Raw genomic sequence first — 24,849 nt, 5'->3', positions numbered from 1 at the left:
GTCATTTCTCCCTCTTGGCAGGTGCTGAAATGGAACCAGCTCATAGAAGGTCAGCGAGCTGCCCCGCGTCAACCAGCAAGGGAGTGGTGAAACTGGGTCTGGGACCCAAGTCTGCATGCAGTCATGCTTGGGGCAATGCCCTCCACGGCAAACAGCTGCCCCATGCCAGTCGCTGCTCTGCCGGCCCCAGAACTGTGACCTCCAGATCTGGAACCACGAAGGGGCACAGTTCTAGAAATTCAGCTCTGGACACTGAGTTTGGGAGCAGGATCGTGCTCCAGTGGAAAGGCCCGTGGTCGTGGAGATCTGACAGACTAAGCCTGGGGCCAGCTGTGAGACATCCACCAAGTAATCTTCCCTCTGGAAGCTTGAGAGCTTCATCCAGATTTCCACCGCAGGGGGTTGAAGGAGGCGTCAATGAAGGGACAACTGAGAAAGACCCCTCCGCTCAAGCAGGTTCTCAAAAATGATCCAAGTGTTTCAGACTCGAATGCGGGATCTCCAAACCTCTGGGCCGCCCTAGCTCTCGCTGTCTCCTTCTGGGTGCAGGCGGCTCTAACACAAACACTCATTTTGTTTGCTAAGTTCATCCCGCTGTTTATTCATTCAGCTTACACCTATGCAGGGCCTCCCACGCGTCGGGCGCAGGGGGCCAGGACGATCCTCCTCGAACGCCCCCCACCCCCGCCCCACGTGTCTCTGCACCTACCCAAGCCTCCGGGCAAACACTGGCCCACAGGCCCTGCGCGCCTGGGGACTGGCATTCGGCCCACGCGCGCCGCCCACGCGTACCTGTGGCGCGAGAACCCTAGCGACTCAATTCGCCCAGAAGGGCGCCCGCCAGTGCTCCCCGAGCCCTCCAGGTGGCAGCACTACGGTAAGACCCCGCCCCTACCCCCGCCCAGGCCGCCAGTGAGCGCTGCGGCCCGGGCCTGCCCCGCCCACTTCGGGGAGCCCCTGCCGCCGATTGGCCCGCCAGGGCGCAGTGTCCCCCGCACGTGAGAGGGGCGCGGGCGGGGGTGAATGAAGTGGAAGTGGTTCCCTCGCCCCCGCGCTCGCCGCCCCTGCCTGGCGCGGCCCGCCCTCCGCGGCGCCCAGACCGCGGCCCGCAGCCTGCTCGCCGCCCGCTGCCCGGGACCCTGGCGTGCATCTCCCCGCGACGAGGACCCCGCTTCGCGGACCGCGATGGCCAGGCGCAGCTCGCTGTCCATCCGTATCGTGGAGGGGAAGAACCTGCCCGCCAAGGACATGTGAGCACGGCCGGGGGTGGGAGCCCCAACTTTTCAGGGAGGAGCACTCCCTGACCTTTCTAGGGTCCACACGACCCGCCCACAAGTAGATCAGCGGCGAGGGTGTGGCGAGGGTGGTCGCGGTGGGGGACTGGCAGGGAAATGGGGACAGAAAGATTTGCTGAGAGCACCGGACCGGGGTGACTGGAGAGGGGGGCGGGGACCTGTAAGGGCCTTAGTGAGTGGGCAGGGAGAGAACTGCCGCTCAAAAGGGGAAGGGGTTTTAATGGGACTGGAGCTGGGGTGAGGCGAGACATGGTAGGTTCGTGTCTGGGTGAACTGCCAGGGGTGTAGCTAGAGGAGGTGGGGGTGTTCCCCTAGAATTGAGGGGTCTTCGTCAGTAGTTCCGGAACCTTTAGCACCCAGGAGTGTGCACCTGAAAACAGGCCCTGGGGCCCAGGGACTACCCCGGGGCTTCCTGCTGTGCACTTGTGGAGGGAGGGACCGGCAAGAAGAGTGGATGAGTAGGTAGGGTGGCCAGCTGGTGCAAGATGAGGTGGCTGGATGGGAAGTGTTGTTTGTGTCCTGAGCTTTACCTGAGCCATCACCTTTAATCCTCACAACTACCCAGCAGGGCAGTTATCATCGGCCCATTTTACAGTAAGAAAGCCGAGGCTCAGATGTGAAAGGCTGGCTTCAGGTGGCAGAGCAAGGTCTTGAGTCTAGGGCGCCTAAGTGACCTCTCCGGCTTTCCCTGGTCCCTGGCCAGATCTGAGGAGGTTTCAGGAACCCTTGTCCTATCCTCAGTAGGTCCCAGCCCTGAGCTGCCTGATCTGATCCCTGGCTCTCTCCTAGCAGCCTTAGGCAGTTCCCTGTCCCTGAAGTCTCAGCTTCCCCTTCTGTAAAGTGGAGGTGGAAATCCTTGTGTGGAAAGTACCAAGCTGGAGGGGCACTGGCTACCTAGAGGGCCGAGGGCCGGGGAAGGAGATCCCGGGAGGCAGCATAGGGTCCAAAGTCTGCTGGCCTGGAGCCTCCCCTCCCTGGGCTCCTCAGCTAGCTCCTGGATGCAGCGGGGTGGCACAGGGGGGTGCAGTAGGAGAGGAGAGGGCATCTTTCCCATTACAGTGGCTTTTGTGAGTTTCCCTGCTTGCGTGCATCGTAGGCACAAGGCCTCCTGGGCCTGACCAGGCCAGGCTCAGCAGTTGCCATGGCAATGGGTGAAGGAGGGGGCTGCATGGGCATCTCAAGGTGGGTTTCTGGGGGTGGGGCAGGAGTTGAGAATGGGGTCTTGGGGGTGGGGAGGCAGATGAGCTCTGAAAGGGGTCTCAGCCTCCAGGCCTAGCCTCCAAGTCCTGGTTCCCCCCTTTCTGGCACTGGTAACTAGGTCAAGCTTGGCCTGCTCTGGCTGGTGGCAGCTGGGAGGAGCAGCCCCTTGTCTGTCGCCTCTCTCCCCATCGTTGCAGCACTGGCCCTAGTGCCTGGCTCTAGGCTGTCTTCACTCAGGGCGGTGAAGCCCTGACTGTGCTTACTGAGTGCCAAGGTGCCCAGTTTCCTGCCCAGCCCTGCCTGGCTTCTGCACAACCTCAGGTCTCTGGGCAAGCTACCTCCATCCCTGGGGAGGGGCCACCAAATCCTGTTGATTCTGCTTCCTGAATTTCTTTCCTTGCCCTGCCTGCCCCCTGCCTACTCTCCTCTCTTCACCTCCTTTCCTCTGTGTTTCTGGGAGTGTCTGCTGTACACAGCTCTGATCTGTCAGCTCTTTCATCCAGTTGTGATCCCCTCCATCTCCTACATTTGGGCTACTGCCCTTCACTGTCCTGCTTTTGCACAAGTTAGGGGCCTTCAAGTTCTCTTCAGAGTCCCCCAGAAAACTCCTATTCATCCTTCAGGACCCCTCTCAAATTTCCACTCCTTTCCCTGGCTTTCCCTGGTGCCCTCAGGCAGGGTTCATTGCCCCTGTTCTCTGCCTCCAGATGGTCGACTGGAGTTAGAACGAAGCCCTTGGTAGTGATTGCTCCTTCCTGGGTGCCCTACTCCCATGACAGGGTAGGGACCATGTTTCTTTCCTCTTGGCATCCAGGTGCCCTGAGGGACATCTGATCCCTAGTAGGGAAAAAAGAGAGGTGTTGAGGACCTTTCCATTTAATCTTCTTATTAGCCCTATAAGGTAGATATGCTGTTTGTAGATGGGTAAACTGAAGCTCAGGATGTAGAAGTCATCTGCCAAGGCCACATAGCACGTAGGTAAAGAAGTCAGGATTGAAATCCACTTTGTCTGCTGCCAAGAGGCCAAGAATTTGGCCGGACCTAAGCAAGCTACAAGCTTGCTGTGGCACTCAGTGGGGACCCAGCCTTGAAAATGCCACACACAAGTTTGGTTCAGGGATGGCAGGGGTTAAAGATGATGGGAGGTCCTCACTGAGTGCTGGAGGCAGGGGTGGTGGTGAGCCTGTCTCACTGCCTCATCAGCCCCCAGACAGTCTCTTGAGCAGCATCCCTTCCAGCTGGGGCTTGTACACCTCTGAGGATGGGGAGCTCACTACGTTTCACAGAGTCCCATCTTGACTGAGACAGTTCTGAGGAGAGAGCCATTATCACACAGCTACCACCTGCCTTCCAGCACATGGGTTTTTAGTGCTCTGAAGGGCCCAGGGCACAGCTGTGCTCCTGATGACCAACACCTTTCACAGCCTGCCAAATCCTGTGGTGCTTCCTCCCATGTGTCCCATCCCTGGGTGCCTGGGAGACTCAGCTAGATAGGAGCTGAGTCTCAGGTTGACCAGTGACCCACTGGCTCTCATGCTCATGGCCCTGGAAACAGGCCTGGGACTATTTTGGGGTTTGCCCTGATCCTTCCTCTTCCTCAGCCTGGAAACTGCCAAGGCCCTAAATATAGAGGCCCTGTACATGGCCAGCTGGGCCCATGGTGGCAAGTGACTTGGGGAAGGAGAAGTGGGCGAGGGGACCAGCCCAAGGTCAGCAGGGTGGAGGGCACTGGGCAAGGTGCAGGTCCCAGCAGCTGGCCAGGGATCATGACTGGGCCCCAGTCCTTCAATCTGGCCTTAGATAACTCTTGACCCTGTCCCTTTCATACCCCTTGGATCCAGCCACCCAGCTCAAAGCTGCTCCCCCCACAGCTGGGTCTGTTCCTGCCTCCAGGCCCACCCCAGTGGCTCTGCCTACAACACAGGGGTCCTGTGGTGGGCGGCAGCCTCCAAAGGTCTGAACCCACACCAACCTCTCTCTCCTTCCTCCATGTTCCCTGTGCAAATACATGTGCAGCTCCTGGGCTCTGCCACCCAGTCCTGCTCCCAGGGTGCATAGCAGCCTGATTGATTGATGTCTGGAGTCCCCTGGTTTTGGGGTGGGGGATGCAACTGGGGTGTTCCCAAGGGGCTCCCTGAAGGGTGGGGCACTTAAATGCTGAGGGAGGGGGATACAGGCCGAGGAGCAGTGCCGACATTACTAAACACCTCCCAGGGGCTGGCCCTCATATCAAGTCAGGGACTCAGGGCAGCTGCCCTGTGAGCTGGCATCACAGGTCCATCCCACTGTGCTGGGTGGGAAGCCAAGTCTTAGCAGACATTTCCCGTTGGCACTGACCTTTGGAGATGTTTGTCTTTAGAGGCTTCCTCTTCCGGAAGAGCCCCTTTTGAGAAGGGAAGCAGGCCTTGGGATTGCCTAGCTCCAACATGCAAATCCATGTCCTTTTTATAGACGCCAGACCTGAAGGCGCATCTGGAGACAGGCCTCACTCCCACTTCTTGCCCAGTACCAGTCCTGGGCCTGGCGGGGCTGCCCTCACCCCAGGAACCGCCTCCCGCAACTGAGACCAGTAGAACCAAGCAGTTCTGGGTTTGCCTTCCCCGTTCCATCTTTGCCAGATGGCTGGCAAGTGGAGGGCAGACTGTTACATTTGTTCATTCATTCATCCACTCACAGGACCCCGTCTTGTGCCCGAGTCCTGTGCTAGACCCTGGGGACACAGAAGTGGTTCCCACCCTTAGGCAGCTCCTAGTTTGGGGGGTGGGGGCAGCTGGTGACCATCCATCACTAGCAGTCCTGAGATGGGGGTGAGGGGTGGCTCAGCAGTGGGGCTGCCAGGGAGACCTCACTCCCTGCCTCTGGGACAGGGCAGGCTCTTAGTGGGGTGGCGGGCTGAGGCTGGGAGGAGTGGCAGGGCTGTCCAGGCAGGAGGAATGGCAGGAGAAAAGGCTGAGGAGAGAGAAGGTGCTGACTTGGGTGTTGAGGGCAGCGGGTATCTGGGGCATGCCTGGGGAGGCTTTGTGTCCTCCCTGGGGTGGGCAGGGCTGAGGCCGTGGGAGTGGGCTGAAAGGAGAAGCATCCTTTTCTTTGGGGGGTTGGGGGTGCAGTGAACAGCCTCTTTCCTTTGCTGCACAATGGCAGGGGAGTTCCCCCAACCTCGCCCCGCCTCTCAGACTGAGGGTGGGCACATGATTTGGCCTGATGAGCTCTGGGCTCCTGCCCAGGACCTGGTGCCTCAGGCTTGACTGTCTTTTTCCTGGGGTCACTGAACCCCTGGCCCAGAGAAGGGGAGCTTCCCGGGAGGCCCCACCCTTGGCTTCACCCACAGCCGGACCCCCATCTGCCCTCCTCTCCCCTGTCTTGCAGCACTGGCAGCAGTGACCCCTACTGCCTTGTGAAGGTGGACAATGAGCCGGTCATCAGGTACCGCCCTGCACCTGCCTCCCATCGAGGGCGGGTGAGGTGGGCTCCCGGGAGGCACCTGCTCCTTTCTGGCCCATACCAACTCACACACCTGGGGTCGGAGGAAGCGGTGCGAAATTTGTTTGGAGATGGCTAGGGGATCTAATCCCCTCCCCCAACTGTGCCCTGACGCACCTGCTAGGAGGTGAGAAAGATTCACCTGTAGCTTGTCCTGCTAACCACTGACCTTCATGCCTGTCCAAGGATTATCTGCTGTGGGCTGGGCACTCTGCCAACGGCCTCGCACCAATGCTGCTCGACTTTACAATCTTTACAGCCCCCAAAAGGGACAGATGATGATTAGTGACAGCAGCAGTCATGTAGGGAGTACTGGCTCTGTGAGGCTAAACCTTTCCAGCCTGTTTAGTGCTCACGATGAGCTAGAGACAATGTCATTAAGTCCTACTTACAGATGAGGAAACTGAGGCTCAGAGAGATTAAGTCACTTGCCCAAGGTCACATAGCTAATAAGTGACAAAGCCAGACTGCAGCCACAAAGCTGCAGCTCCTCCTCCCCTCTCTGGTCCTTGCTATAACTGGGGGACCTCTCTCTGAGTGAAATGATCCCCCAGAAAGACTGCTCCTCTCCAGGCTGGGGGACCCCAGCCTGCACCCAGAAGGGCCACTTCCTCTGGACGTCTCTGCCTCCATGAGCTCCGTGATCCAGCAGGGTCATTGCCGTCCTGTCCGCTCCCTCAGCCAGGCTCTGCCTCAGAGCTCAAGGCCACAGCCATGCCGCTCTTCTGCCCCCCTCAGCACCCGCTGCTGGCCGATGGCCCAGGCTGCCAGACTCACAGTTCTTCCCCCAGGCCTTTTTCTAGATTTTCTCCAGACCAAGTGGGGAGGAGATGTGATGGCCCCGATTGTCTCTGTGGCAGACGGGAACTGAGGCCCCAGAGTTTAAGTGATCTGTCCGAGAAGTTGTTGGGGTGAAAGACGATCCCCTGAGCCTTCATCTGGATCCACAAACCTTGCTGAGTCCTGTGGGTTGAAGACTCTGCCCTGGGCAGTTTGGCCAAAGCGGCTGAGGCTCTGCCCAGACAAGACCTCTGCGGGTTAGGCCCTGGACCTTGGCTCCTGGGCCCCCCAGGAGGACTCTCGGGCTACAGAGCCAACTTGGCCATTCCCCTGCCTCCACCTTCAGCAAGTCTGTTCAGCATGAGGAGTGGGTGAAGCTGGGAGGTCAGACTTCTCGTCCTGGCTCTGCCACTGTCCTGCTGTGTGACCTGAGGCCAACTACTGCCAACTCTGGTCTCAGTTTCCCCAAATGGAAAATGGCCTGATAGAGGCAGCCCCATGCCCCACCCAGGGCAGAGAAGAAGGTCAGAAGGGACTGATTGGTGGTGGACAGTGGAGTCCAGGACAGGGAAAATCATCAAACAGAGCAGTCGCTATTCCCAGAGGTGGAGGGGCATTTGGAGAGAGGTGGGCTTAAGTCACACAGCCCAGGGCCTGCAGGTGGCCCAGGCAGGGCCTGAGGATCCTTTCCTATAGGACAGCCACTGTGTGGAAGACCCTGTGCCCCTTCTGGGGTGAGGAGTATCAAGTGCACCTGCCGCCCACCTTCCACACAGTGGCCTTCTACGTCATGGACGAGGATGCCCTCAGGTGGGTGAGCCCCCATCTGCAGCTGGGGTCCAGACCCTGCCATCTGCCCCTTCCTGGCCTGTTCACTGCTGGTCACTTTGCATCCTCTTTACAGCCTGGAGGGAGGGGAGCCCAGAAGGGTCTGGAAGGATGCAGGGTTTGATTGTGTGGGTATGTGTGCATTTCACCGTGTTCACACCACATCATATATGTGCATGTGTGGGAATACAGACACAGGTGCACAGCGCTGTGGGCATGTGAGTGGGGGTGTGAGGTAGGACAGCCAGAGATCATGTGTGTCATTGGGGTACATATATCAGTCTGTGTACAGAAATATATCACATGCCCCACGGGAGTGACCAGAATCCCCGGCCTACAAGGGCCATGGGCTCTGCTCCAATGGGCTCCTGAAAGTGGCTGGAATGTCAGCTTCCCTGCTCCCCAAAGGGGCCCTGAACTGGTGAGGGTCCTGGGCTCCCTGCAGAGCCCTGTCCAGTTCTGGCTCCCTCTCTACCCTCCAGCCGAGACGATGTGATTGGGAAGGTCTGCTTTACCAGGGACACCCTGGCCAGTCACCCCAAGGGTAAGATCCCTGGAGGGAACCCAGGGCCTGCCCCACAGCTCTCCTCTCCTCCCCCCACCCACTGGTCTGCTCAGTCCCTGTTTCTCCGGCCCAGAATCCCTTCCTGTAGGCTGCTTTAGGCCCCATGCTCTGGGAAAGCCGCTGTCCCCTCCCCAGAAGGGCCTCTCCGCCCTGTGCCCCATTCTACCCTTGGGTTGAGACTGCAGCCCCCTAGGGCAAAGAGGGCTGCTAGTGTTGGGATCCAAGTGAGGCCTCTGCAGGCAGAGGAAGGAGCCTCCTTATGCTCCACAGCTGAGGTATAGGGACCCCTCCTCCCAATTGGGTGGTCTTCTTAGGTCCCCGCTGGGGTCCCCTTAGCCTTGGCCACAGTGCTGCTCTGTCCAGTCTTAGGGCTTGGCCTGGAGCTGGGCTAGGCTGGAGAGCCCCTTGGATGATACCTAGGATGTTGATGTTGTTTTGAGGGGTCAGCGCTGCCCCAGGCTTGCTGTGTGACCTGGGGCAGGTGCTGCCTTCTCTGGGCTGAGTGTCCATCTGCCAATGAAGGTTCAGACCGGCAACTCTTAGATGCTCCAGTTCTGTTGGCTGAGCGCCTCTGACTCTCACGGGGCCTCCCCAGCATGCACCTGCTCCTGTCTGTGAGGCTGGGCAGGCATGTGGGAGGGGGGACACTTTGCTGACTCATGAAGCCTCTAGGCCCCTGCCAGGCCACAGGCCTCCCCTGCCGCCAACCCCGGTCAGCCCCTTGGGGTCCAGGGGCCCTAATCATGCCACTCCCTTGTCACTTCCACATCTGAACTTAGGTCCTCCTCCTAAAAGTCGGAGGTGAGAGCCACTCTCCCCCTGTTTTAGGGTGGGGAACCCAAGGTCAGAACGTCCCATGAGGAGTGGTCAGGGCAGCCAAATGCAGCTCAATCATGAGGACACAGTAGTGAGGCTCAGGAGTGGGGACACGGGTCACTGAGCTTGGAATCTAATTCTCGGCTCTTCCAACTGCTGTTGCTCAGCTTTGAGCCTGTTTCCCCGAGTGTCACTGGGAGCTTGGCAGGCCTTGGGCCCTGTGGCAACTGGCAGGGCTGCGGGTGAAGGGCATGGAGGGCCAGGGCCAGGCCTCTGGCTGAGCTGCAGCCCCACAGGTTTCAGCGGGTGGGTCCACCTGACCGAGGTCGACCCTGATGAGGAAGTGCAGGGCGAGATCCACCTGCGCCTGGAGGTGGTGACCGGGACGCGGGCCCACCGGCTGCGCTGCTCCGTGCTGGAGGCCAGGTGAGCCAGGCAGGGGGCCCGAAGTGGGTCCCCGCTGTGGATGCCGGGCCGCCTCCCCACTCTACCTCCTGACCCACACCTCCTCCCCCAAGGGCTCACTTTGGGGCAGACTGGGGAGGTGTCTGCCACCTGAGGACGTCTCCCAGATGAACGCACTCAGGAGGGTGGGCCTCTGGGGGGGGAAAGGGGGAAGCTCTGGGCGGAAGTTTAGGCATCACAGAGCAGTGGGGGTGGTGGGCTTGGGGGGGCACCCTGACTCTGATCATACAGCTGGGGGGACCCAGACTGGGCTTCCCCTGGGTCTCACCCCACTATGCACTTGGCCTGATATGTGTGTGGGGGGATCTTCAGTGGGATGGGGGAAGGAAATCCCAGATGGGAGGGGTGGTGTTCTCCCCAGGAGGGACAGTGACTCGGATGGCATGGTGGGCCTGAGTCACCTGTGACGGGGACCCCCCACCCCCGCCGGGGTATTTTTAGCTGCAGGTCCGCTCCTGTCTGGGCCTGAGTGTGAGTCACACACGAAGTGCCTGCCTTTCTGGCTCCAGCCCACCTTCAGAAAAGACAGAGTCCTTTTCTGCCTCTGGGTGGAGGGCGGCCCCAGCCAGCACCTCTGTAGGAGCGTGGCCCACTGGTAAAGGCTGGCCTTTCTGGGAAGAAGCTCGTTCTCCTGAAAATGGGGACTGTGGTGCCCGGCCTTTATTTCTGTCCTGGGGCTGAAACATGGAAGAGGCACAGGCAGATGCAAAGTGGCCGGACTCCAGCAGAGTCAGGGTCCCGCCTTGCCCAGTTGCTCCCTCAGGCTGTCCCCCTGCCCGCCCCGTTTCCCTCAGTCTTGCGGGCACCCGGCTCTGTGGCACAAATGCCCATGCGCCCACACACGTGCACAGAGGCTCACACACGCTGCCCAGACTGTTGAGGACACAGTGGCTGGGCCAGCCCAGCCTCTTAGTGAACCCCTGGGTCGGGGAAGGGCCTCTCTTTAGAGTGGGAGGGGACTCGTTCCCTCCTCCTCAGCTCGGGCCCCTGCTGGATTCTGAGAAGGCCTAAGAAGCTGCCTTTGCTGCAGAGGCAGAAGAAACACTTTCTCCTCATCTTTCCCGGCAGATGCTCAAGGCCAAGCTCTGGAATTCTCTGAGGTGGTTCTGAGGAGGAAAGAGAAGCAGGCACAAGAGGCATAAAACTTAAAATGTGGCAAAGAGCAGAAAATAACATTTATAGCAAATGGAAGAGGGTGGGCCTCATCCTTCCACAAAGGGTTCTAAGCTGGGTGCCACACCAGCTTTGGGCTTAGTAAAGGATTATATCTGGGGAGAGGGCAGGATGGTTAAGTGGGGCTGCTCACTAAGACCTCCCTTCAAATAGTGGGATACTTCAGAGCAGGGCTTTTAGAAGCCCATTATCTCAGTTTTAGGGGTTATCTTTTACTGATGAGGAGGCTGAGGCTCAGAGAAGTGGTCCCTGCTCAGGGCTGTGCTGGAAACAGGGGGTGGGGGTGGCCTTCTGCCTGGGCTGTTCCCTGGCTGCACTTGCCTCCTCCACCCACCCCAGAGTAGGTGCAGCAGCTGGTCTGCAGTGGCCAAGTTACTAGAAGCCAAGGCCTCCATCTGGGGGATCCATGGGGTGAACACTGTGGGAATCAGGGTCCAGAAAAGAGAGGTGCTATCCACAGTCACCCAGCTTGCCAGTCTAGTGTGGTTACCCCCACAGTAGTGGGGTGACAGCCTGGAGATACTTGGTGACAAGTGGATTCTCTGCTCCCCACCAGGGACCTAGCTCCCAAGGACCGGAATGGGGCATCTGATCCCTTTGTCCGAGTGCGCTACCGTGGCCGGACACAGGAGACCTCGGTAAGGACATTGGTCAGCTGGGGAGGAAGTAGGGAGGCTCAGGGACCCGCCTGGGCCCTCCCTGCCCCCCCACTTCCTCACCTCTACCTTGGAGGTCAAGTTGGGACTGCAGTCTTACAGAGGAGGCTCAGAAAAGCACGGTGACAACCCTGAGGATGCACAGTGGGTCCCAGCCCTTCTGGCACCAACCCCTGCCTCAGCCACCCTCTTTCTTGGCCAGGCTGGCTGAGGCAGCAGGAGGGGGCTAATCTGCAAACTCTAACACCTGCTCACACTGCTTCCCTCAGTTGCAGGAAATTGCCTGGGTGGTGAACTCAACCCTTGTGTGGAGGGTGGTGGCAAGGTCTGGGTTCTCTGTTCAGTCTGCTACCTTTTTGCTGTGTGACCTTGGGCAAGTGCCTTACCCACTCTGGGCCTCAGTTTCCCCACTTAAGAAGTGAATAGGGTTTTGGACAGGAAGTATTTACCTCTACTATTACAGGGCCTATGCTTGGACCCAGGAGGGGAAGCTGCATCAGAGCCCCTCCAGGGAAGCCAAGGGAGGTGTTTAAAGTGGGCTCTACTCTTGGCTGGGCCCAGGGAACCCAGTGGAGTTGGCTCCATCCCCACTTACCCCTTTCTGAGCAGATTGTGAAGAAATCACGCTATCCACGCTGGAATGAGATATTCGAGTTTGAGCTGGAGGAGGGGGCCCCAGAGGCACTGTGCGTGGAGGCCTGGGACTGGGACCTTGTCAGCCGCAATGACTTCCTGGGCAAAGTGAGCATCCTGCCCCTTCAGGCTGCACCGGCCACCTTCAGCACCTGGCCTGCGTTCCTGCCACTCTGTCCCTCTAGCTATCCCAAGAGGGGCATTCAGGAGGCCTGGGACTTCCAGAACCAGCCACTGGTGCTCAGAGACCCTCAGAAGGCACCCAGCATGGCCCCCTGCCTCTTCCCTGCCCCCAGGTGGTGTTCAATGTCCAGAGACTGTGGGCAGTGCAGCAGGAGGAGGGCTGGTTCCGGCTGCAGCCCGACAAGTCCAAGAGTCGGCAGGAAGAGTGAGTGCCTGAGGCGTGGCGGCACAGCTGGCGACTCGGGGCCCCAGGGAGGCTGAGTCAGCTCCTGTAGGCAGGCAGGTGGGCTGGCCAGGCAGGGTTTCTTTTGGCCCTGGCCCACCGCACAAAGGCTCCCACTAGATCCTGCCTTGTCTCTCTCCTTGTATTCCTGGACTCAGCCATATCCTCATGCTCTGAGGCAGTACAGGTCTCCTGCTTTGTGCCTTCTAGCAGATTCTGCAACAAGCCTTCAGGCCCTTTCCCTTTAAGGATTTCTCTGCAGACCTCAGACCAGAGTTCAGGTCCCCAAAGCTGAGTCAGTGACCCCGAGCCACAGCTCTGACTCTCCTCCAAATTTTTTGGAAATAGTGTTGCCAGATAAAATACAGGATGTCCAGTTAAAACTGCATTTTAGATAAACAATGAATAGTGTTTTAGTATAAATATATCCATGTGATATTTGAGACTTATCAAACTTATTCAAAAAGTACTCAAATGTAACTGGGTGTCTCGTGTGTTTATTTTGGTCAATCTGGCAGCCCTATCAAGGATGCCCTCTGGCCTCCTTGCCCACCACTTGATTTGGAACTGGAGATTAGCAGTGCCCCCACCTTGAATGGTTCAGCCCTGTCTTTCTGCAGAAGGTCCCAGGCCTCCCATTGCCCCCTCAGCAGGGGAGGGGCAGGGCGGATGGCTGTGTCCAGCACAAATGCCCTTCCATAGAAGCAGCCAAAGGCTGCATGCTGAGCAGCATCACTTCGTGAACTTCGTGGTGTGATTCAGGCAGCAAGGGCCTAGAGACTTGAGTCTTGGTCAGCGCCCTCACTAGGAGTGGATCAGAGCAGAGGAGGTGGCAAATTCCTTAACCTGCTTGAGCCTCAGTTTCCCCAGGCCAGTTGTCATGAGGGTTGGGGATTTGCTTCCAATGTAAAGTGTCTACATGAAGAAGATGCTCCCTGGGAGTTTACAGACTTGAGTCTGGGGAGCCGAGCATGTCCATATGGGTCATGCTCAGAGTCCGCAGGAGTCTAGAGGTGGCAGGGAGCCAGGTCTTGAAGGTGGATGGAGTGTGGACCCAGCTTCTGAGTTGGAGCTTTGTAAACAGAGAAAACAGCCTGGCACTGAATGGGAGATGGGGCAGTGCAGGGACCCAGGGAGGAGGGCCTGAGAGAGACTAACGCTGGCCCCAAGGTGGGGAGGGTGAACACAGTGGGGCGGCGGCATGGCCCATGGTGGCCTAGGTCCCTGGTGGAGAGGTCACAGGCTGCCCATTCCAGGGGCAACCTGGGCTCCTTGCAGCTGGAGGTGCGGCTGCGGGATGAGACAGTTCTGCCCTCTGGCTGCTACCAGCCCCTGGTGCAGCTGCTGTGCCATGAGGTGAAGCTGGGCACCCAGGTGAGGAGGCCCTGAGGGAAGGTGGGAGGGTCCAGGAACAGTCGGCCTGTCCTCCCTGTCCTAAACCCACTGTGAAGAGCAAACACCTGAGTGCTCAGGGTGGTAAGGAAGGAGCCAGTGCCTGGGAACCCTGGACATCCCTTGGGGAGGCGCCCCCCATCTCCCCATGGTCCTCTGAGATCCTCAGTGTAAATGGTTCCCCCGTGTGTCCCCCAACCCTGCCTCTCTTTGTTGCCTCCTGTAGGGCCCAGGGCAGCTGATCCCACTCATTGAGGAGACAACGAGCACCGAGTGCCGCCAGGACGTGGCCACCAGCCTGCTCAAGATCTTCCTGGGGCAGGGACTGGCTAAAGACTTTCTGGACCTGCTCTTCCAGCTGGAGCTGGGCCGCACCAGTGAGGCCTGGGAGGGAGTGGCCTATCTGAGGGCCTGGTGGAGAGGGCAGCAGGAGCCAAGGTCTTCAGAGATGACGGGAGGGGAGAAATCCAAGAAGTCCTCCTGTAGGAGGCTAATGGGTCCAATTAGGAGGAGAAGTGTCAGATTAGGAGGTAAAGGAAAGAGCAGAAGGCAGAGGTGGGGCCGTGGGTTGGAAGATAGTGAGGAAGCTCTTTACTGAGATGCCAGTTTAGAGTTTCCAGCCCCCAGGTGCTCTGTCTTCTTCCCCAAAGCCTTGTTTCTCTCCCAACTCCCTACCCACTGGAATCTCTGCTTGTAGGTGAGGCCAACACCCTGTTCCGGAGCAACTCTCTGGCCTCAAAGTCCATGGAGTCTTTTCTGAAGGTGAAGTTGCATGGTATATTGCCTTTGTTTTGTAGATGAGGAGACCGAGGTTCAGAGGGACCAAGAGACAGAGTTGGAACTTCAACTTGTGTCTTCTGTCTCTGTGTCCAGTGCCCTTTAATGCTAAGAATTTCATTAATTCTTGTAGCAACAGTTTGTTGAGCCGCCCTCCCCTGGTGTGCCTGCCTCTCTTCTGGATGGACACAGTGGGCGGGTGGTGCTCGAGGTGACTGGGAGGCCCGCTGTGGGGAGATGGCAGGCAGCTGGCAGTGGGGGGCAGGACCAATGAGGCTCGTGGTGGCCCCCAGGTGGCTGGGATGCGGTATCTGCACAGCGTCCTAGGCCCCATCATTGACAAGGTGTTTGAGGAGAAGAAGTATGTGGAGCTGGACCCCAGCAAAGTGGAGGTCAAGGATGTAGGGTGAGGCCAGGGTGACCCCTGGGAGTACAGGGGCAAGGGCGGGGAGGGTCAGGCCCTTTCTGCAAGAGTATGTTTATGGCCCTGCCTGGGTCTGTCTTTGTCCACCCGTGCGTTATCTCTGTGTCCCTGCCCTGGCGGATGCCTTTCTGCACTTGTCGCCGGGAGCCCTTGTGCGAGTCGTGTGTGCCGGCGCTGACCTCGATCTTCCCTGCGGCCCTCCCAACCCTCCAGGTGCACCGGGCTGCACCGCCCACAGACCGAGGCCGAGGTGCTGGAGCACAGTGCGCAGACGCTGCGAGCCCACTTGGGGGCGCTGCTGAGCGCACTCAGTCGCTCGGTTCGCGCATGCCCAGCCGTGGTCCGCGCCACCTTCCGCCAGCTCTTTCTACGCGTGCGCGAGCGCTTCCCCAGCGCCCAGCACGAGGTGCGCCCTCTGCTGGTGGGGCGAGGCAGTGGGGGAAGGCTGCTGTGGGACCCCGGGAGTCGGGGGCAGGGGCGGTGGGAGGGGCGGTTAGAAGCCAAGGACAGGGACGGTCCGAAGGTCAGAGTCATTGCACAACGTGGGGCAGTGTCAAAGGGGAGAGGGCTGACAGGAGCCCTGGCCTAGGGGAGTCCAGCCCCCTGCTTTCCCTCACCCCACCAGAACGTGCCGTTCATCGCTGTCACCAGCTTCCTGTGCCTGCGCTTCTTCTCTCCCGCCATCATGGCGCCCAAGCTGTTCCACCTGCGGGAGCGGCACGCGGACGCCCGCACCAGCCGCACCCTGCTCCTGCTGGCCAAGGTAGGGCCTGTGGGCACTGGAGGGATGGGATGCCCAGCTGTGTCCTGAATAGGAGCTCTTGCTGGACTGCAGTGTATGCTCAGCTGGTTCCAGGAACACCTGAGGCGAGGTCACTAGTACTCTGTTTCGGTACCGTGCTCCACGGTTTGTAAAGCTTTCTCGCGGTCACCTAATCTCATGGATAAGGGAAGGAGGCTGCCCGAGGCCGCACGGCCTGTCAGTGTGAGTGGGGGCCTGCTAACCCCCAGGTCTACATACTCCCAGGCTGCACCTGTTTGCCTGGCACCAGGCTGGGGCAGGGGTACCGAGAAGAGCAGAGTCTGATAGTAAACTTGCAGAGGAAGGTCAGTAGGTTCAACAATCAGGCCCTGAAAGGCCTCAAACTGTGATCCATTAGCGCCTGATTCCTAGTGGGGCTGGATATGGCACGAGAGCAGAGTCTTGGCTGCCTCTGCTTCCATTTCTGCAGTGAGAATAGCACAGATTTGGGGGTGGGGGTCTGCAGAAGCCTAGCCCCTGACCCAGCAGAGCTTGGCCCTTCCTGTTATCACTCCCAGGCCGTCCAGAACGTGGGCAACATGGACACGCCGGCTTCCAGAGCCAAGGAGGCTTGGATGGAGCCGTTGCAGCCCACCGTGCACCACGGGGTGGCCCAGCTGAAGGACTTCATCACCAAGCTGGTGGACATCGAGGAGAAGGAGGGTTAGCACTTCCCCAGTGGCTCCGCCCACAGTCTCTAGATCCCGTTTGTCCCACCCTTTCCATAGCCCCGCCCCATGCAGCTTGTGCCCCTCACAGCTTCTCCCACAGCCTCCTGATCCCCTTGGCTTCACCCCAGCCCTGTCTTCACACCCAGGCTCTCATTTTGCCCTCCCTCCCCTGCCCAGCAGAGCTGGACCTGCAGCAGGCACTGAGTTTGCAGGCACCGCCCTTGAAAGAAGGGCCTCTCTTCATCCACAAGACCAAGGGCAAGGGTCCCCTCATGTCCTCCTTCAAGAAGCTCCACTTCTCCCTCACCACGGAGGCCCTCAGTTTCGCCAAGACGCCCAACTCCAAGGTGAGTAAGGGAGAAGGTGGGCAGGTGTGGCTCCGAGGCGTTATAACACCCTGGAGGCACCTGTGCCTTCCCCAGACCCACCGGGGTCAGAGAAGAAATCCATGCAGGATCCAGGGTCCTGTTGTCAGCCACAAGGTCACTTAACACTGATGAGGAAGAGGCTCCTCTGCCCAGGGGACATGGAGCAGCCAGTGGCTGTAGTGTTCAGCCCTGGCTTCTTGGTCAGGTTCATGCGTGGGGTGCAGGGGCTGAGGGGTGCCTCAGGGTGATCAGAGAGCAGAGAGGGACTGAGAGGAGGCCTGGGTTCCAGCCCTGTGTACCTAGGGGAAGTATCTCAACCTGTTTGAGCCTTGGTGTCTCGGCCTATAAATTAGGGACAATGGTCTCTACTTACCAGGTTGTTCAGAGTTAGATGAGATGGTCTCTTTAAGGGGCCAGAGCCAGGGCCAGGCAAAGAGTGGGATCTAGGCCCGTGGTGTTGCTAGAGACACCACATCCCCTGGGCTGGCCTCCTGTGAGTGGCCCTCTCCCAAGAAGAGGACGTATTAGCACATACCTCCTGGGTGGACCTGTTGACCCCTAGCTGGGCTGACCTGACTCCCAGTCAGCCAGGCTCTGGGGATGGTCTTCCAGGGGTGCCCAACCCAGCCCTGAGCAGCTGCTGGGGGGCTGGGGGGTGAAGGAGCTCTCTGGGTGACCCATCAGCCTAGGGCTCCCACTTGCCAGCTTCTTGCTCTGTAGGTGACTGCTGGGCTCTTGGGTCCCCTCAGCATTTTCTGCAACCTCAGCAAAGCCTGGCCACCCAGCAGGGTCCTCCCATGCCCTGCTCTGGGCCCCTCTCCCTTCCTGCACATTGAGCTGTGCCCTTCCCTGGGCACGTCCCGTCTATCCCCTTGTGCAGCACTACGCCCCCTGCCACCCGCTGCCTCCTGTCCACAGGTCCTCCCCAGCAGAGCAGTGTGTCTTCTGGACTGTTCCTTCGTCCCTTGGGAGGTCCCACCCTGAGATGGCTCAGACATGTGTCCCCAGGGCTCCCATCCAGGTTCCCCTATTTCTCCCAAGAGATGGTACTGTTCCCTCCACTTGTCACTGAGGCCAGCAGGGGTGGTGGGCTTGGATGCCTGGCTGGGGAGTGGGTGTTATCCCAAGGGCCATGGGGACCACCCACCTGGATGATGAGGGGGCCTCCTGAGCTCTGACGCGAGAGTCAAGAGGCAGGGAGAGCAAGGTCTGCAGCTCGGAGATGCAGCCTTAGCAGGATGGGGGGCCCCGCGGACATGGATGTTTTAGGTTCAGAGCTTCTGTGTCCCATTTGGATCTCATCAGATTCAATGATGGGCGGGAGTTGGGGAAGGGCAGGAGATGGGCTGTGACTTTTAAAGCCTGAGAAGATAGAGGAGAGTTGGGAAATGAGTAATTGCAGAGGCACAAGGCCTGGCCCATGACAGGCAGTACTTTCCAGCCCCAGGGAGTGCTGAGCTTTTCCAAAGCTCTGATCTCCCAAGACGGTGGAAGCTGCTGAGAGGCAGAGCACTTGGTCACCATCTGTCTGCACTCTGTCTTGGCTGAGGTCACTGCAGAGCAGGCTCCCGGGGGGGTTAGGCACCCCAGCTTCCCTATGCCAACCCATGCTGCACAAGAGGAGACTGAGGCCCAGAGATAAGAAGCAGAATGGCCCCGGCCAGGACTCTGAGCCTCCCTTCCCCTGCCTGTCCCAGAAAAGCACCCTCATCAAGTTATCCAACATCCGGGCAGCAGAAAAAGTGGAGGAGAAGAGCTTCGGCAGCTCACACATCATGCAGGTCATCTATACGGACGATGCGGGCAGGCCCCAGACTGCCTACCTGCAGTGCAAGGTGTGGGCCATTTGGAGGGGTGCCGAGGGGAAGAGTGCTGTGGAAATCGTCCAGGTGGACTGGAGGGAGTCTCCCACCCCCTCATCAGCCACGTCAGGCAAAGCAGTGCAGCGCATGCACGTGTGGGGGGGCCTCTGTCTCTCCTGCACTCTGGGTACCTGGTGGGCCATGTCTATGTCTTCCCATAGGCCTGCTGGGCACCTGCACATAGACCTGTGTGTAGTCCAGTGTGTGGATGGGAATGTCCCTTGATCCAGAGCTTTGCAGTGTACTAATTTGTGGGAAACTACTTCCAAAGATCTGAGCTGCTGCCTGTGTGTATCACCACACAGCAGTCAAACGTTTGTGCCCATGTGTGGCTCTGGGTGCATGGTCTCAAGTCCCCTTCTCTTCTGTTCATGCATTCATTCATTCATTCATCTAAAAAGTATTTATTGAGCACCAACTGGGTTCCAGGCATGATTCAAAGTGGGGTGCAGTGGCAGGCAAAATCAAGTCCTTGCCCTTGTGGAGCTTATACCCCAGGGAGGAAGATGGACTGATAAATATTTAAAATGTCCAGTGGGGAAGGGAACCCAAGGAGGCTAAGAGAGGGAGGGGACAGTGTGGAGTACAGAGGGAGGGTTGCTGCCCTATAAAGGGCAGTCATGGAGGGCCCCTGGCCGGGGGCATTTACGCAGGAACATTGTGAGGGAGGAATCATCCAGGGGAGGCATACATGGAACAGGGAGGCCAAAGTTTGGGGGGTGGGGGGCACTTGGCTTCTTCCCAGGAGTGACTGTCTGGGGTGGCCAGTAGAAGGTCACAGATCTGATCCATGGGGTCCCACCCTCTAGGGACTCCCTACTGGGTCCGAGCCCAGAGCCACAGGGAAACAATGGTGACAGCAGGGCTACCACATATAGTTGTCAGGTTGTGGACTGCCAAGGGCACGTGAAGGCTGGGGTCCCAGTGGTAGGCAAAATCTGGTCCATTCTCTGCTCACCAAGCCAAGTGCCTGGCATGGGCTGTGTTTGTCCATCGGGAGACAGGGCAGCCTTTCCTAATCCACTCGGAGCTGCTGAGTGGGCTGGCAGGGTCCTGTCACTCTGAGCGGCACAATGGCTCCAGGGAGGAGGACTTCCTGAAGGTGGTGAGCCCTTCAGGGAGAGATCAGTGCTCCCGTGCCCCGGCAGTGTGTGAATGAACTGAACCAGTGGCTGTCGGCGCTGTGGAAGGTGAGCATCAACAACAGTGGCCTGCTGGGCTCCTACCACCCCGGCGTCTTCCGTGGGGACAAGTGGAGCTGCTGTCACCAGAAGGACAAGACAGGTGGGAGTGACACCCGGGCCCTGCTGCATTGTGCCTGCTCGTGGGCCTCAGGTCGCTGGTTGGGAAGCCCCTGTGTGACTGGGGGCGCTCACCTGACGCACACCAGCCCTCCAGGTGCTCTGGACAGGAGGGTTCTGTGACCGGGTAGTTAGGGAAATGCCCTGTCGTGTTTGTGATGCTTGGGGCTATGCTGAAAGCTTGAGCAGGCCTGAAAAGGAGTTAGGTCCCATTTCTAACACAGATTAAGTCAGCACTTCCCAAACCCATTTGACAGGGAACCCTTTCCTTGCCAATGTGTGAGCATCTTGCAGAACCCATGTTCCAGGAACACACTTTAGGAACTGCTTGCTGATGGTGGGGCTGAGTTTGCACACTCCCACGCTGGCAGCCTGATAGGGCAGCTGTGGGTGATGGGGGACCATGGGCCTTGGGCACTAGAGGGATGGCAGAGAAGAGCTTCTACAAGAACTTCTCGTGATGATGGAAATGGTGTATATCTGTACTTCCAGTACCACACATATGCTAGTCCCCAGCCCATGTGGCTATTGAGCACTTGAAATGTGACTAGTGTGGACAATGAACTAGTGTTTTAAATTTAATTTTATTTAATTTTAATTAAAATGGCCTTATGTGGCTGGCTAGTGGCCACCCTACTAGATGGCACAGTTCTGGAACTTCCAGGTATTCCTCCCTTATCTGTACCTGCTTTACAAAATTGAGACATTGCTTGGAGTGCCTGGCCTCCCGGCCATGCCAAGCCTTGACTCCCAGTGCGTGGTGTGGTGGAGGCCCTCAGAAGCTGATCCACCTGCTTTGGCCCTGCCCTGGATTTGAGGTCAAGTAGTGGCAACTCTTTACCAGGGTATCACTGGCTGGTTGGCTTGACCTGCAGCCACTGGCTCTAACCTTCATGGTAACAACCTTTGTCATTGGTGAAATGGGGCTTTCAGGGCACTACGGGTCAGGGCCTAGTAACCCCATTTTATGGAGAAGGAAACTGAGGCTTAGCAAGGGCAAAAAGCCAGCAAGTGGTAGGGCTGGCTCATTCCAAGGCCCAAAACCTCTCAGCTCCCCTCACCATGATCTTAGTCCCAGACCACTCCCCACTTCCGGACAGGCAGCCTTCCAGAAAGTTGTCCAGCTCCCTGAGTTGTATCTTGCACAAGTCCCATGCTCTGTACTCAGGCGTCCCATTGCTCAGGGCCTGAACTCAAGAGCCCCGGGAAGTGTGGGAAACCCTGGGCCAGACTCTCAGGCTGTGCTGCCAGCTGTGCACTGGGGACCCCTGAGGTCACCCCTCTCCTCTCGAGTTTCCCCTTGGCACCATCAGGAAGTTGGGCAGGAGTCTCACTGCCCCTGCCCGCAACTCTGCCCTCTTTCTGCCCCCCCAGATCTGGGCTGTGATAAGACGCGGTCACGAGTGACCCTGCAGGAGTGGAATGACCCTCTTGACCAAGAGCTGGAGGCCCAGCTCATTTACCAGCACCTGCTGGGCATGGAGGCCATGCTGCGGTGAGGAGGCTTATGCTTCCCAGGAAGTTGGGAGCAGGGCAGAGCTGGGACTCGAGCCCACTCCCTCCTAATCAGGCCCAGCTCCTTCCTGCAGCCACACCTGGGGAGGGGCACCTGGAGCTGTGCAACATAACGGGGGCTCATGTCTGGATGTAGGTCCCAAAGGCTGCAGAAGCCAAGGGTCAGGGCTGTGGATGCTTCCTGCCCCCGGCTGACCCAGCCTTTCCATGCTGCCCTCAAAGGGCAAGGATAGCCCTCTCTCATCTCACTTAATTCAGTGGTTGTCAGTCCTGGCTCCAGCTTAGAAAAAACAGGATGTTTTTAAAAACAGGATGCCTAGGCCCTACTCAGTTGATTCAGAATCTCTGGGTGCGTCCAGCATTGGGATACACTAAAGCAATCTGATGCTTCCTAAAAGTACTCCCCCGAGCCTGCTCACACTGGGCAGTTCTGGCCCCTGGCCCCTACAGCCCCACACCGGGGGTCTAGTTCCTCATGGATTCTTTAGGGTTTATCTTTTCCCTCACACCCTTCAAAGCTCATGTCAGACTAGAACCACGGCTCCCCTGTGAGGTACAGTCACCAGTGACCCCCAGGACACTCAGCAGCCACCTCCTCTCTGACAGTGTGGCCCTGTCACCAACTCCCTCCCCACCCCTTCCCACCCATTGCTTAGCGACTTCATCCTTCACCTAGAGGAGAAGCCGCTACCCAATCGGGTCTACTCCTGAGACCCACACTTCCAGAGACCCTTACTGTATTGGCCACATCCTGGAACTTGCCCTGCCTGCACCCCATACTTTTCCAGGCTCCAATTTAATTGTCCTTCATGTACAAAGTCATTTAATATTCACAACCTCTGAGCCAGGTAGATATTCTTATTATCTCCCATTTAACCCAGGAAGTGGCAGTCAAGATCCAACCCCCCAAGGCACCTTGAGTTCAGGTGGGTCCCACCATGGAGCCAGTGCCTGTGGCCGTAACCACTACACTCTGCCCTGAGCACCTCCCCACCTCCAGAACCCCTTGGCCGCCCCTCTTCTCATTCCAGCTCATGTCCTCTATCAGCACCACTCATCCATCCAGTAACCCCACTGCCTGTCCGTGGCCCCCTGCTGAATGTTTTCCGTGGCTGCTGTAACAAGTTACTGTACATGTGGCAGCTTAAAGCAGCACAGATTTACTGTCTTACAGTTGACATTGAGTAAATAAATGAGCTGACAGAGTAAGGAACTGATTCATAGGGTCTAGAAGGCATCTGCGGAGGAGCCAGTCAGACCTTCGTGGGGGGAGGCATCTCTCCCCAGATAGATCAGGGAGGTAGCCAAAGGCTGAGCCAGTAGAATTCCTAAATAAGGAACTTCAAGCATGGGGTCCCTGTGGCTGCTCAACCCTCCTTCTGTGTAAGCACACAGAGGATAGTACCTGAGAGGCCCAGGGACCTTTGGTGAACCCTATTTGGGAATCATGCTTAAAATGTCACTGTCTGCTATTCTCAGAGAAGGAAACTCATTCCATGACCGAGTAATACTAGAGGATTTTCAGGCCCCAACTGGCTCTTTTCCCAGGGGTCCTCTGAAACAGGAGAGACACGATTCAAGCTTGGTTTCCAAAGTGCCTTCCACTGACCCACAGTTGGTGATGGTGGTTAGGGGTGGGGGTGGGGTGGGGCAGAGAAGGAGGCTGGAAAAGGGAAGACAGGTGACTGGGGCTGAGACAGGGGCCCACAGACTGAGTCAGCCTCTTGGCCCCAGGGGCCCCCTCCAGCTCAGGCCCACACGAGTCACCCAGCCTTCCCTGCAAAGGCAGTAGGAGCCCTTGTTCTGTCCTCCTGACAGGGAGAAGCACCAGGAGCCGAGTGCCAGCAGAGAGACAGACTCTGTGCTTACAGGCCCTGGCGAAGGTAGGGCCCTCCTGTCTGCACTCGTGAGGTGGCCTGAGCCCCCTTCTGGGATGCTGTGCGAGGGCTCCCCGCCCAGGGCCCCTCAGGCCTTCAGGACGGGGGCCAGCGGGTGAGGCCCTGCCTGCTCTGCCCTCATCCTGTGTCTGCCTCCAGCCACTGAGGACCCACTGGCCCAGCTTCTCCAGGTGCTGCAGGGCCTCCAAGAGGCCCACAGGTCCAGCCCAGCCAGCTCCCCTCCCTTGGAGCCAAACCACCTCCTGGAGCTGCAGATGTGAGGCCTGCCCCACACTCCCTCGCCGAGCCCCCTGACAGGTGCTTGGAGACTCCCAGTGTGTTCTCGGCCCTTCACCTGAGTTCCTCTCGCTGGTGTGCGGGGCCTGGGTCTCTTTCTCCTGGGCTGGGTGAGTTGGGGGAACCAGGGACAGGGAGGTCCAGAAGTCCTGAGCTGACAAGGCTTTGGCCCGTCATTGCCTATCTGAAGTCTCTAGGGTGCTCGGGGAGCCCCTGCTCCTCTGAGGCTGGGCTGGCCCCTGTGGCCCCAGCAGCCATCACTGCCACTAGTCCAGGCTCTTCAGGGACCTTCCTCTCCCGCCCAGGCAGACCCAGCCGAAACCACTGTTGGATAGCCCACCATTCCTTGGACCCAGAGAGGCAGGAGGGAACCTGAGGCCCAGGAGACCAGGCCTCCACCTCAGCACCCACTTTGCTCCTGGCTACCCCACCTCGCTCCCCTCATGGTCTGCTGACTGTCATGGTGCCCCATTGCTGCTAATAAACTGCTGTGACTGCTGGGGCTCCAGGGTCTCATGATGGGGGCCTGGGGAGGGGGGTGAGCCTGGGGACCCCAATGGCTGCAGGTGGGGTAACCAAGGTCTGGAGCTGCCGACATAGCGTCTGCATCCACATTGCCCCGTTTGGACTCCTCCTCATCCTGGGAGCCTCCTTTCTCCTCCTAGCTGTTGTCCCTACACCTTTGGGTCCTGTTGCTCCGTCCCCCACAGGCTGCAGAGCCTGTCTCACCAGCTGTCCTCTCCTTGTGGCCCCCAGACAGGCCCTTCCTCCAAGTGTCCTGATGATTGCATAGAGGGAGCTAGCACCTGGTATCACGTGACCTGACTCTGGCAGCGTCCCTCATGCCAACCCCCTTGGCAAAAGCAAGGCCCTCTCTGCCATCACCTCCCCACCCTTGTATCCCCTGATTTCTAGGTACACCTTTACCTCCAGCATAATGAACAAGAAGGGCAGAGTCTTCAGCATGTTCTCAAAACTCTGATCTAACCAAGCTCAGAGCCTCACCTGTGACTTCTAGGACAGCCCCCAAGGGCCTGGGTCACATACAGAATGAATATGTATTAAATATTTAATGCACTTCTAGGAGGAAACAAGTGTTTAGCAAAGTTTGGTTCATAGAGCATCTTGAGAGGCTGCGTATTTGTAAGCATTCTAGAAAATAATGCTAGCATAAGATTGTGATGTTAGATACAAAACTGAGTAATGGAGCTTTTTTCTGTATGGGATAGAAACCAAAGTAATGAGTAACTTTAGTGTCTAGGCTCT

The 24,849-nt window shown here is 58.3% G+C and overlaps 1 protein-coding gene across 13 annotated transcripts; it reads left to right on the top strand.

The window, feature by feature from the left end:
- Positions 1-1,006: 1,006 nt before the first annotated feature.
- RASA4B (RAS p21 protein activator 4B) lies at positions 1,007-24,085 on the top strand. 13 transcript variants are annotated; one of them, XM_073215156.1, is made up of 22 exons: positions 1,019-1,250; positions 5,862-5,918; positions 7,452-7,565; positions 8,066-8,127; positions 9,261-9,390; positions 11,159-11,240; positions 11,868-11,999; positions 12,188-12,279; positions 13,554-13,671; positions 13,916-14,066; positions 14,387-14,451; positions 14,760-14,872; positions 15,104-15,296; positions 15,516-15,653; positions 16,211-16,355; positions 16,544-16,710; positions 18,429-18,566; positions 19,742-19,877; positions 21,269-21,389; positions 23,228-23,292; positions 23,446-23,604; positions 23,893-24,085. In XM_073215156.1, exons 1-21 carry the CDS (start codon positions 1,024-1,026, stop codon positions 23,565-23,567), a joined length of 2,568 nt encoding a protein of 855 aa, XP_073071257.1. In that variant the 5' UTR covers positions 1,019-1,023; the 3' UTR covers positions 23,568-23,604; positions 23,893-24,085. The 13 variants fall into 13 exon arrangements, with proteins under 13 accessions (XP_073071267.1, XP_017495955.2, XP_073071260.1 ...); XM_017640455.3 differs by having other exon boundaries at positions 1,020-1,250; positions 23,889-24,085; XM_073215159.1 differs by lacking the exon at positions 21,269-21,389 and having other exon boundaries at positions 1,015-1,250.
- Positions 24,086-24,849: the final 764 nt, after the last annotated feature.

The sequence above is a fragment of the Manis javanica genome, chromosome 10 (genome assembly GCF_040802235.1).
Source record: "Manis javanica isolate MJ-LG chromosome 10, MJ_LKY, whole genome shotgun sequence".
In the NCBI taxonomy this organism is placed as follows: domain Eukaryota; kingdom Metazoa; phylum Chordata; class Mammalia; order Pholidota; family Manidae; genus Manis; species Manis javanica.
Note: the sequence above shows the minus strand (reverse complement) of the source record. Positions and strands in the feature narration are given on the sequence as shown.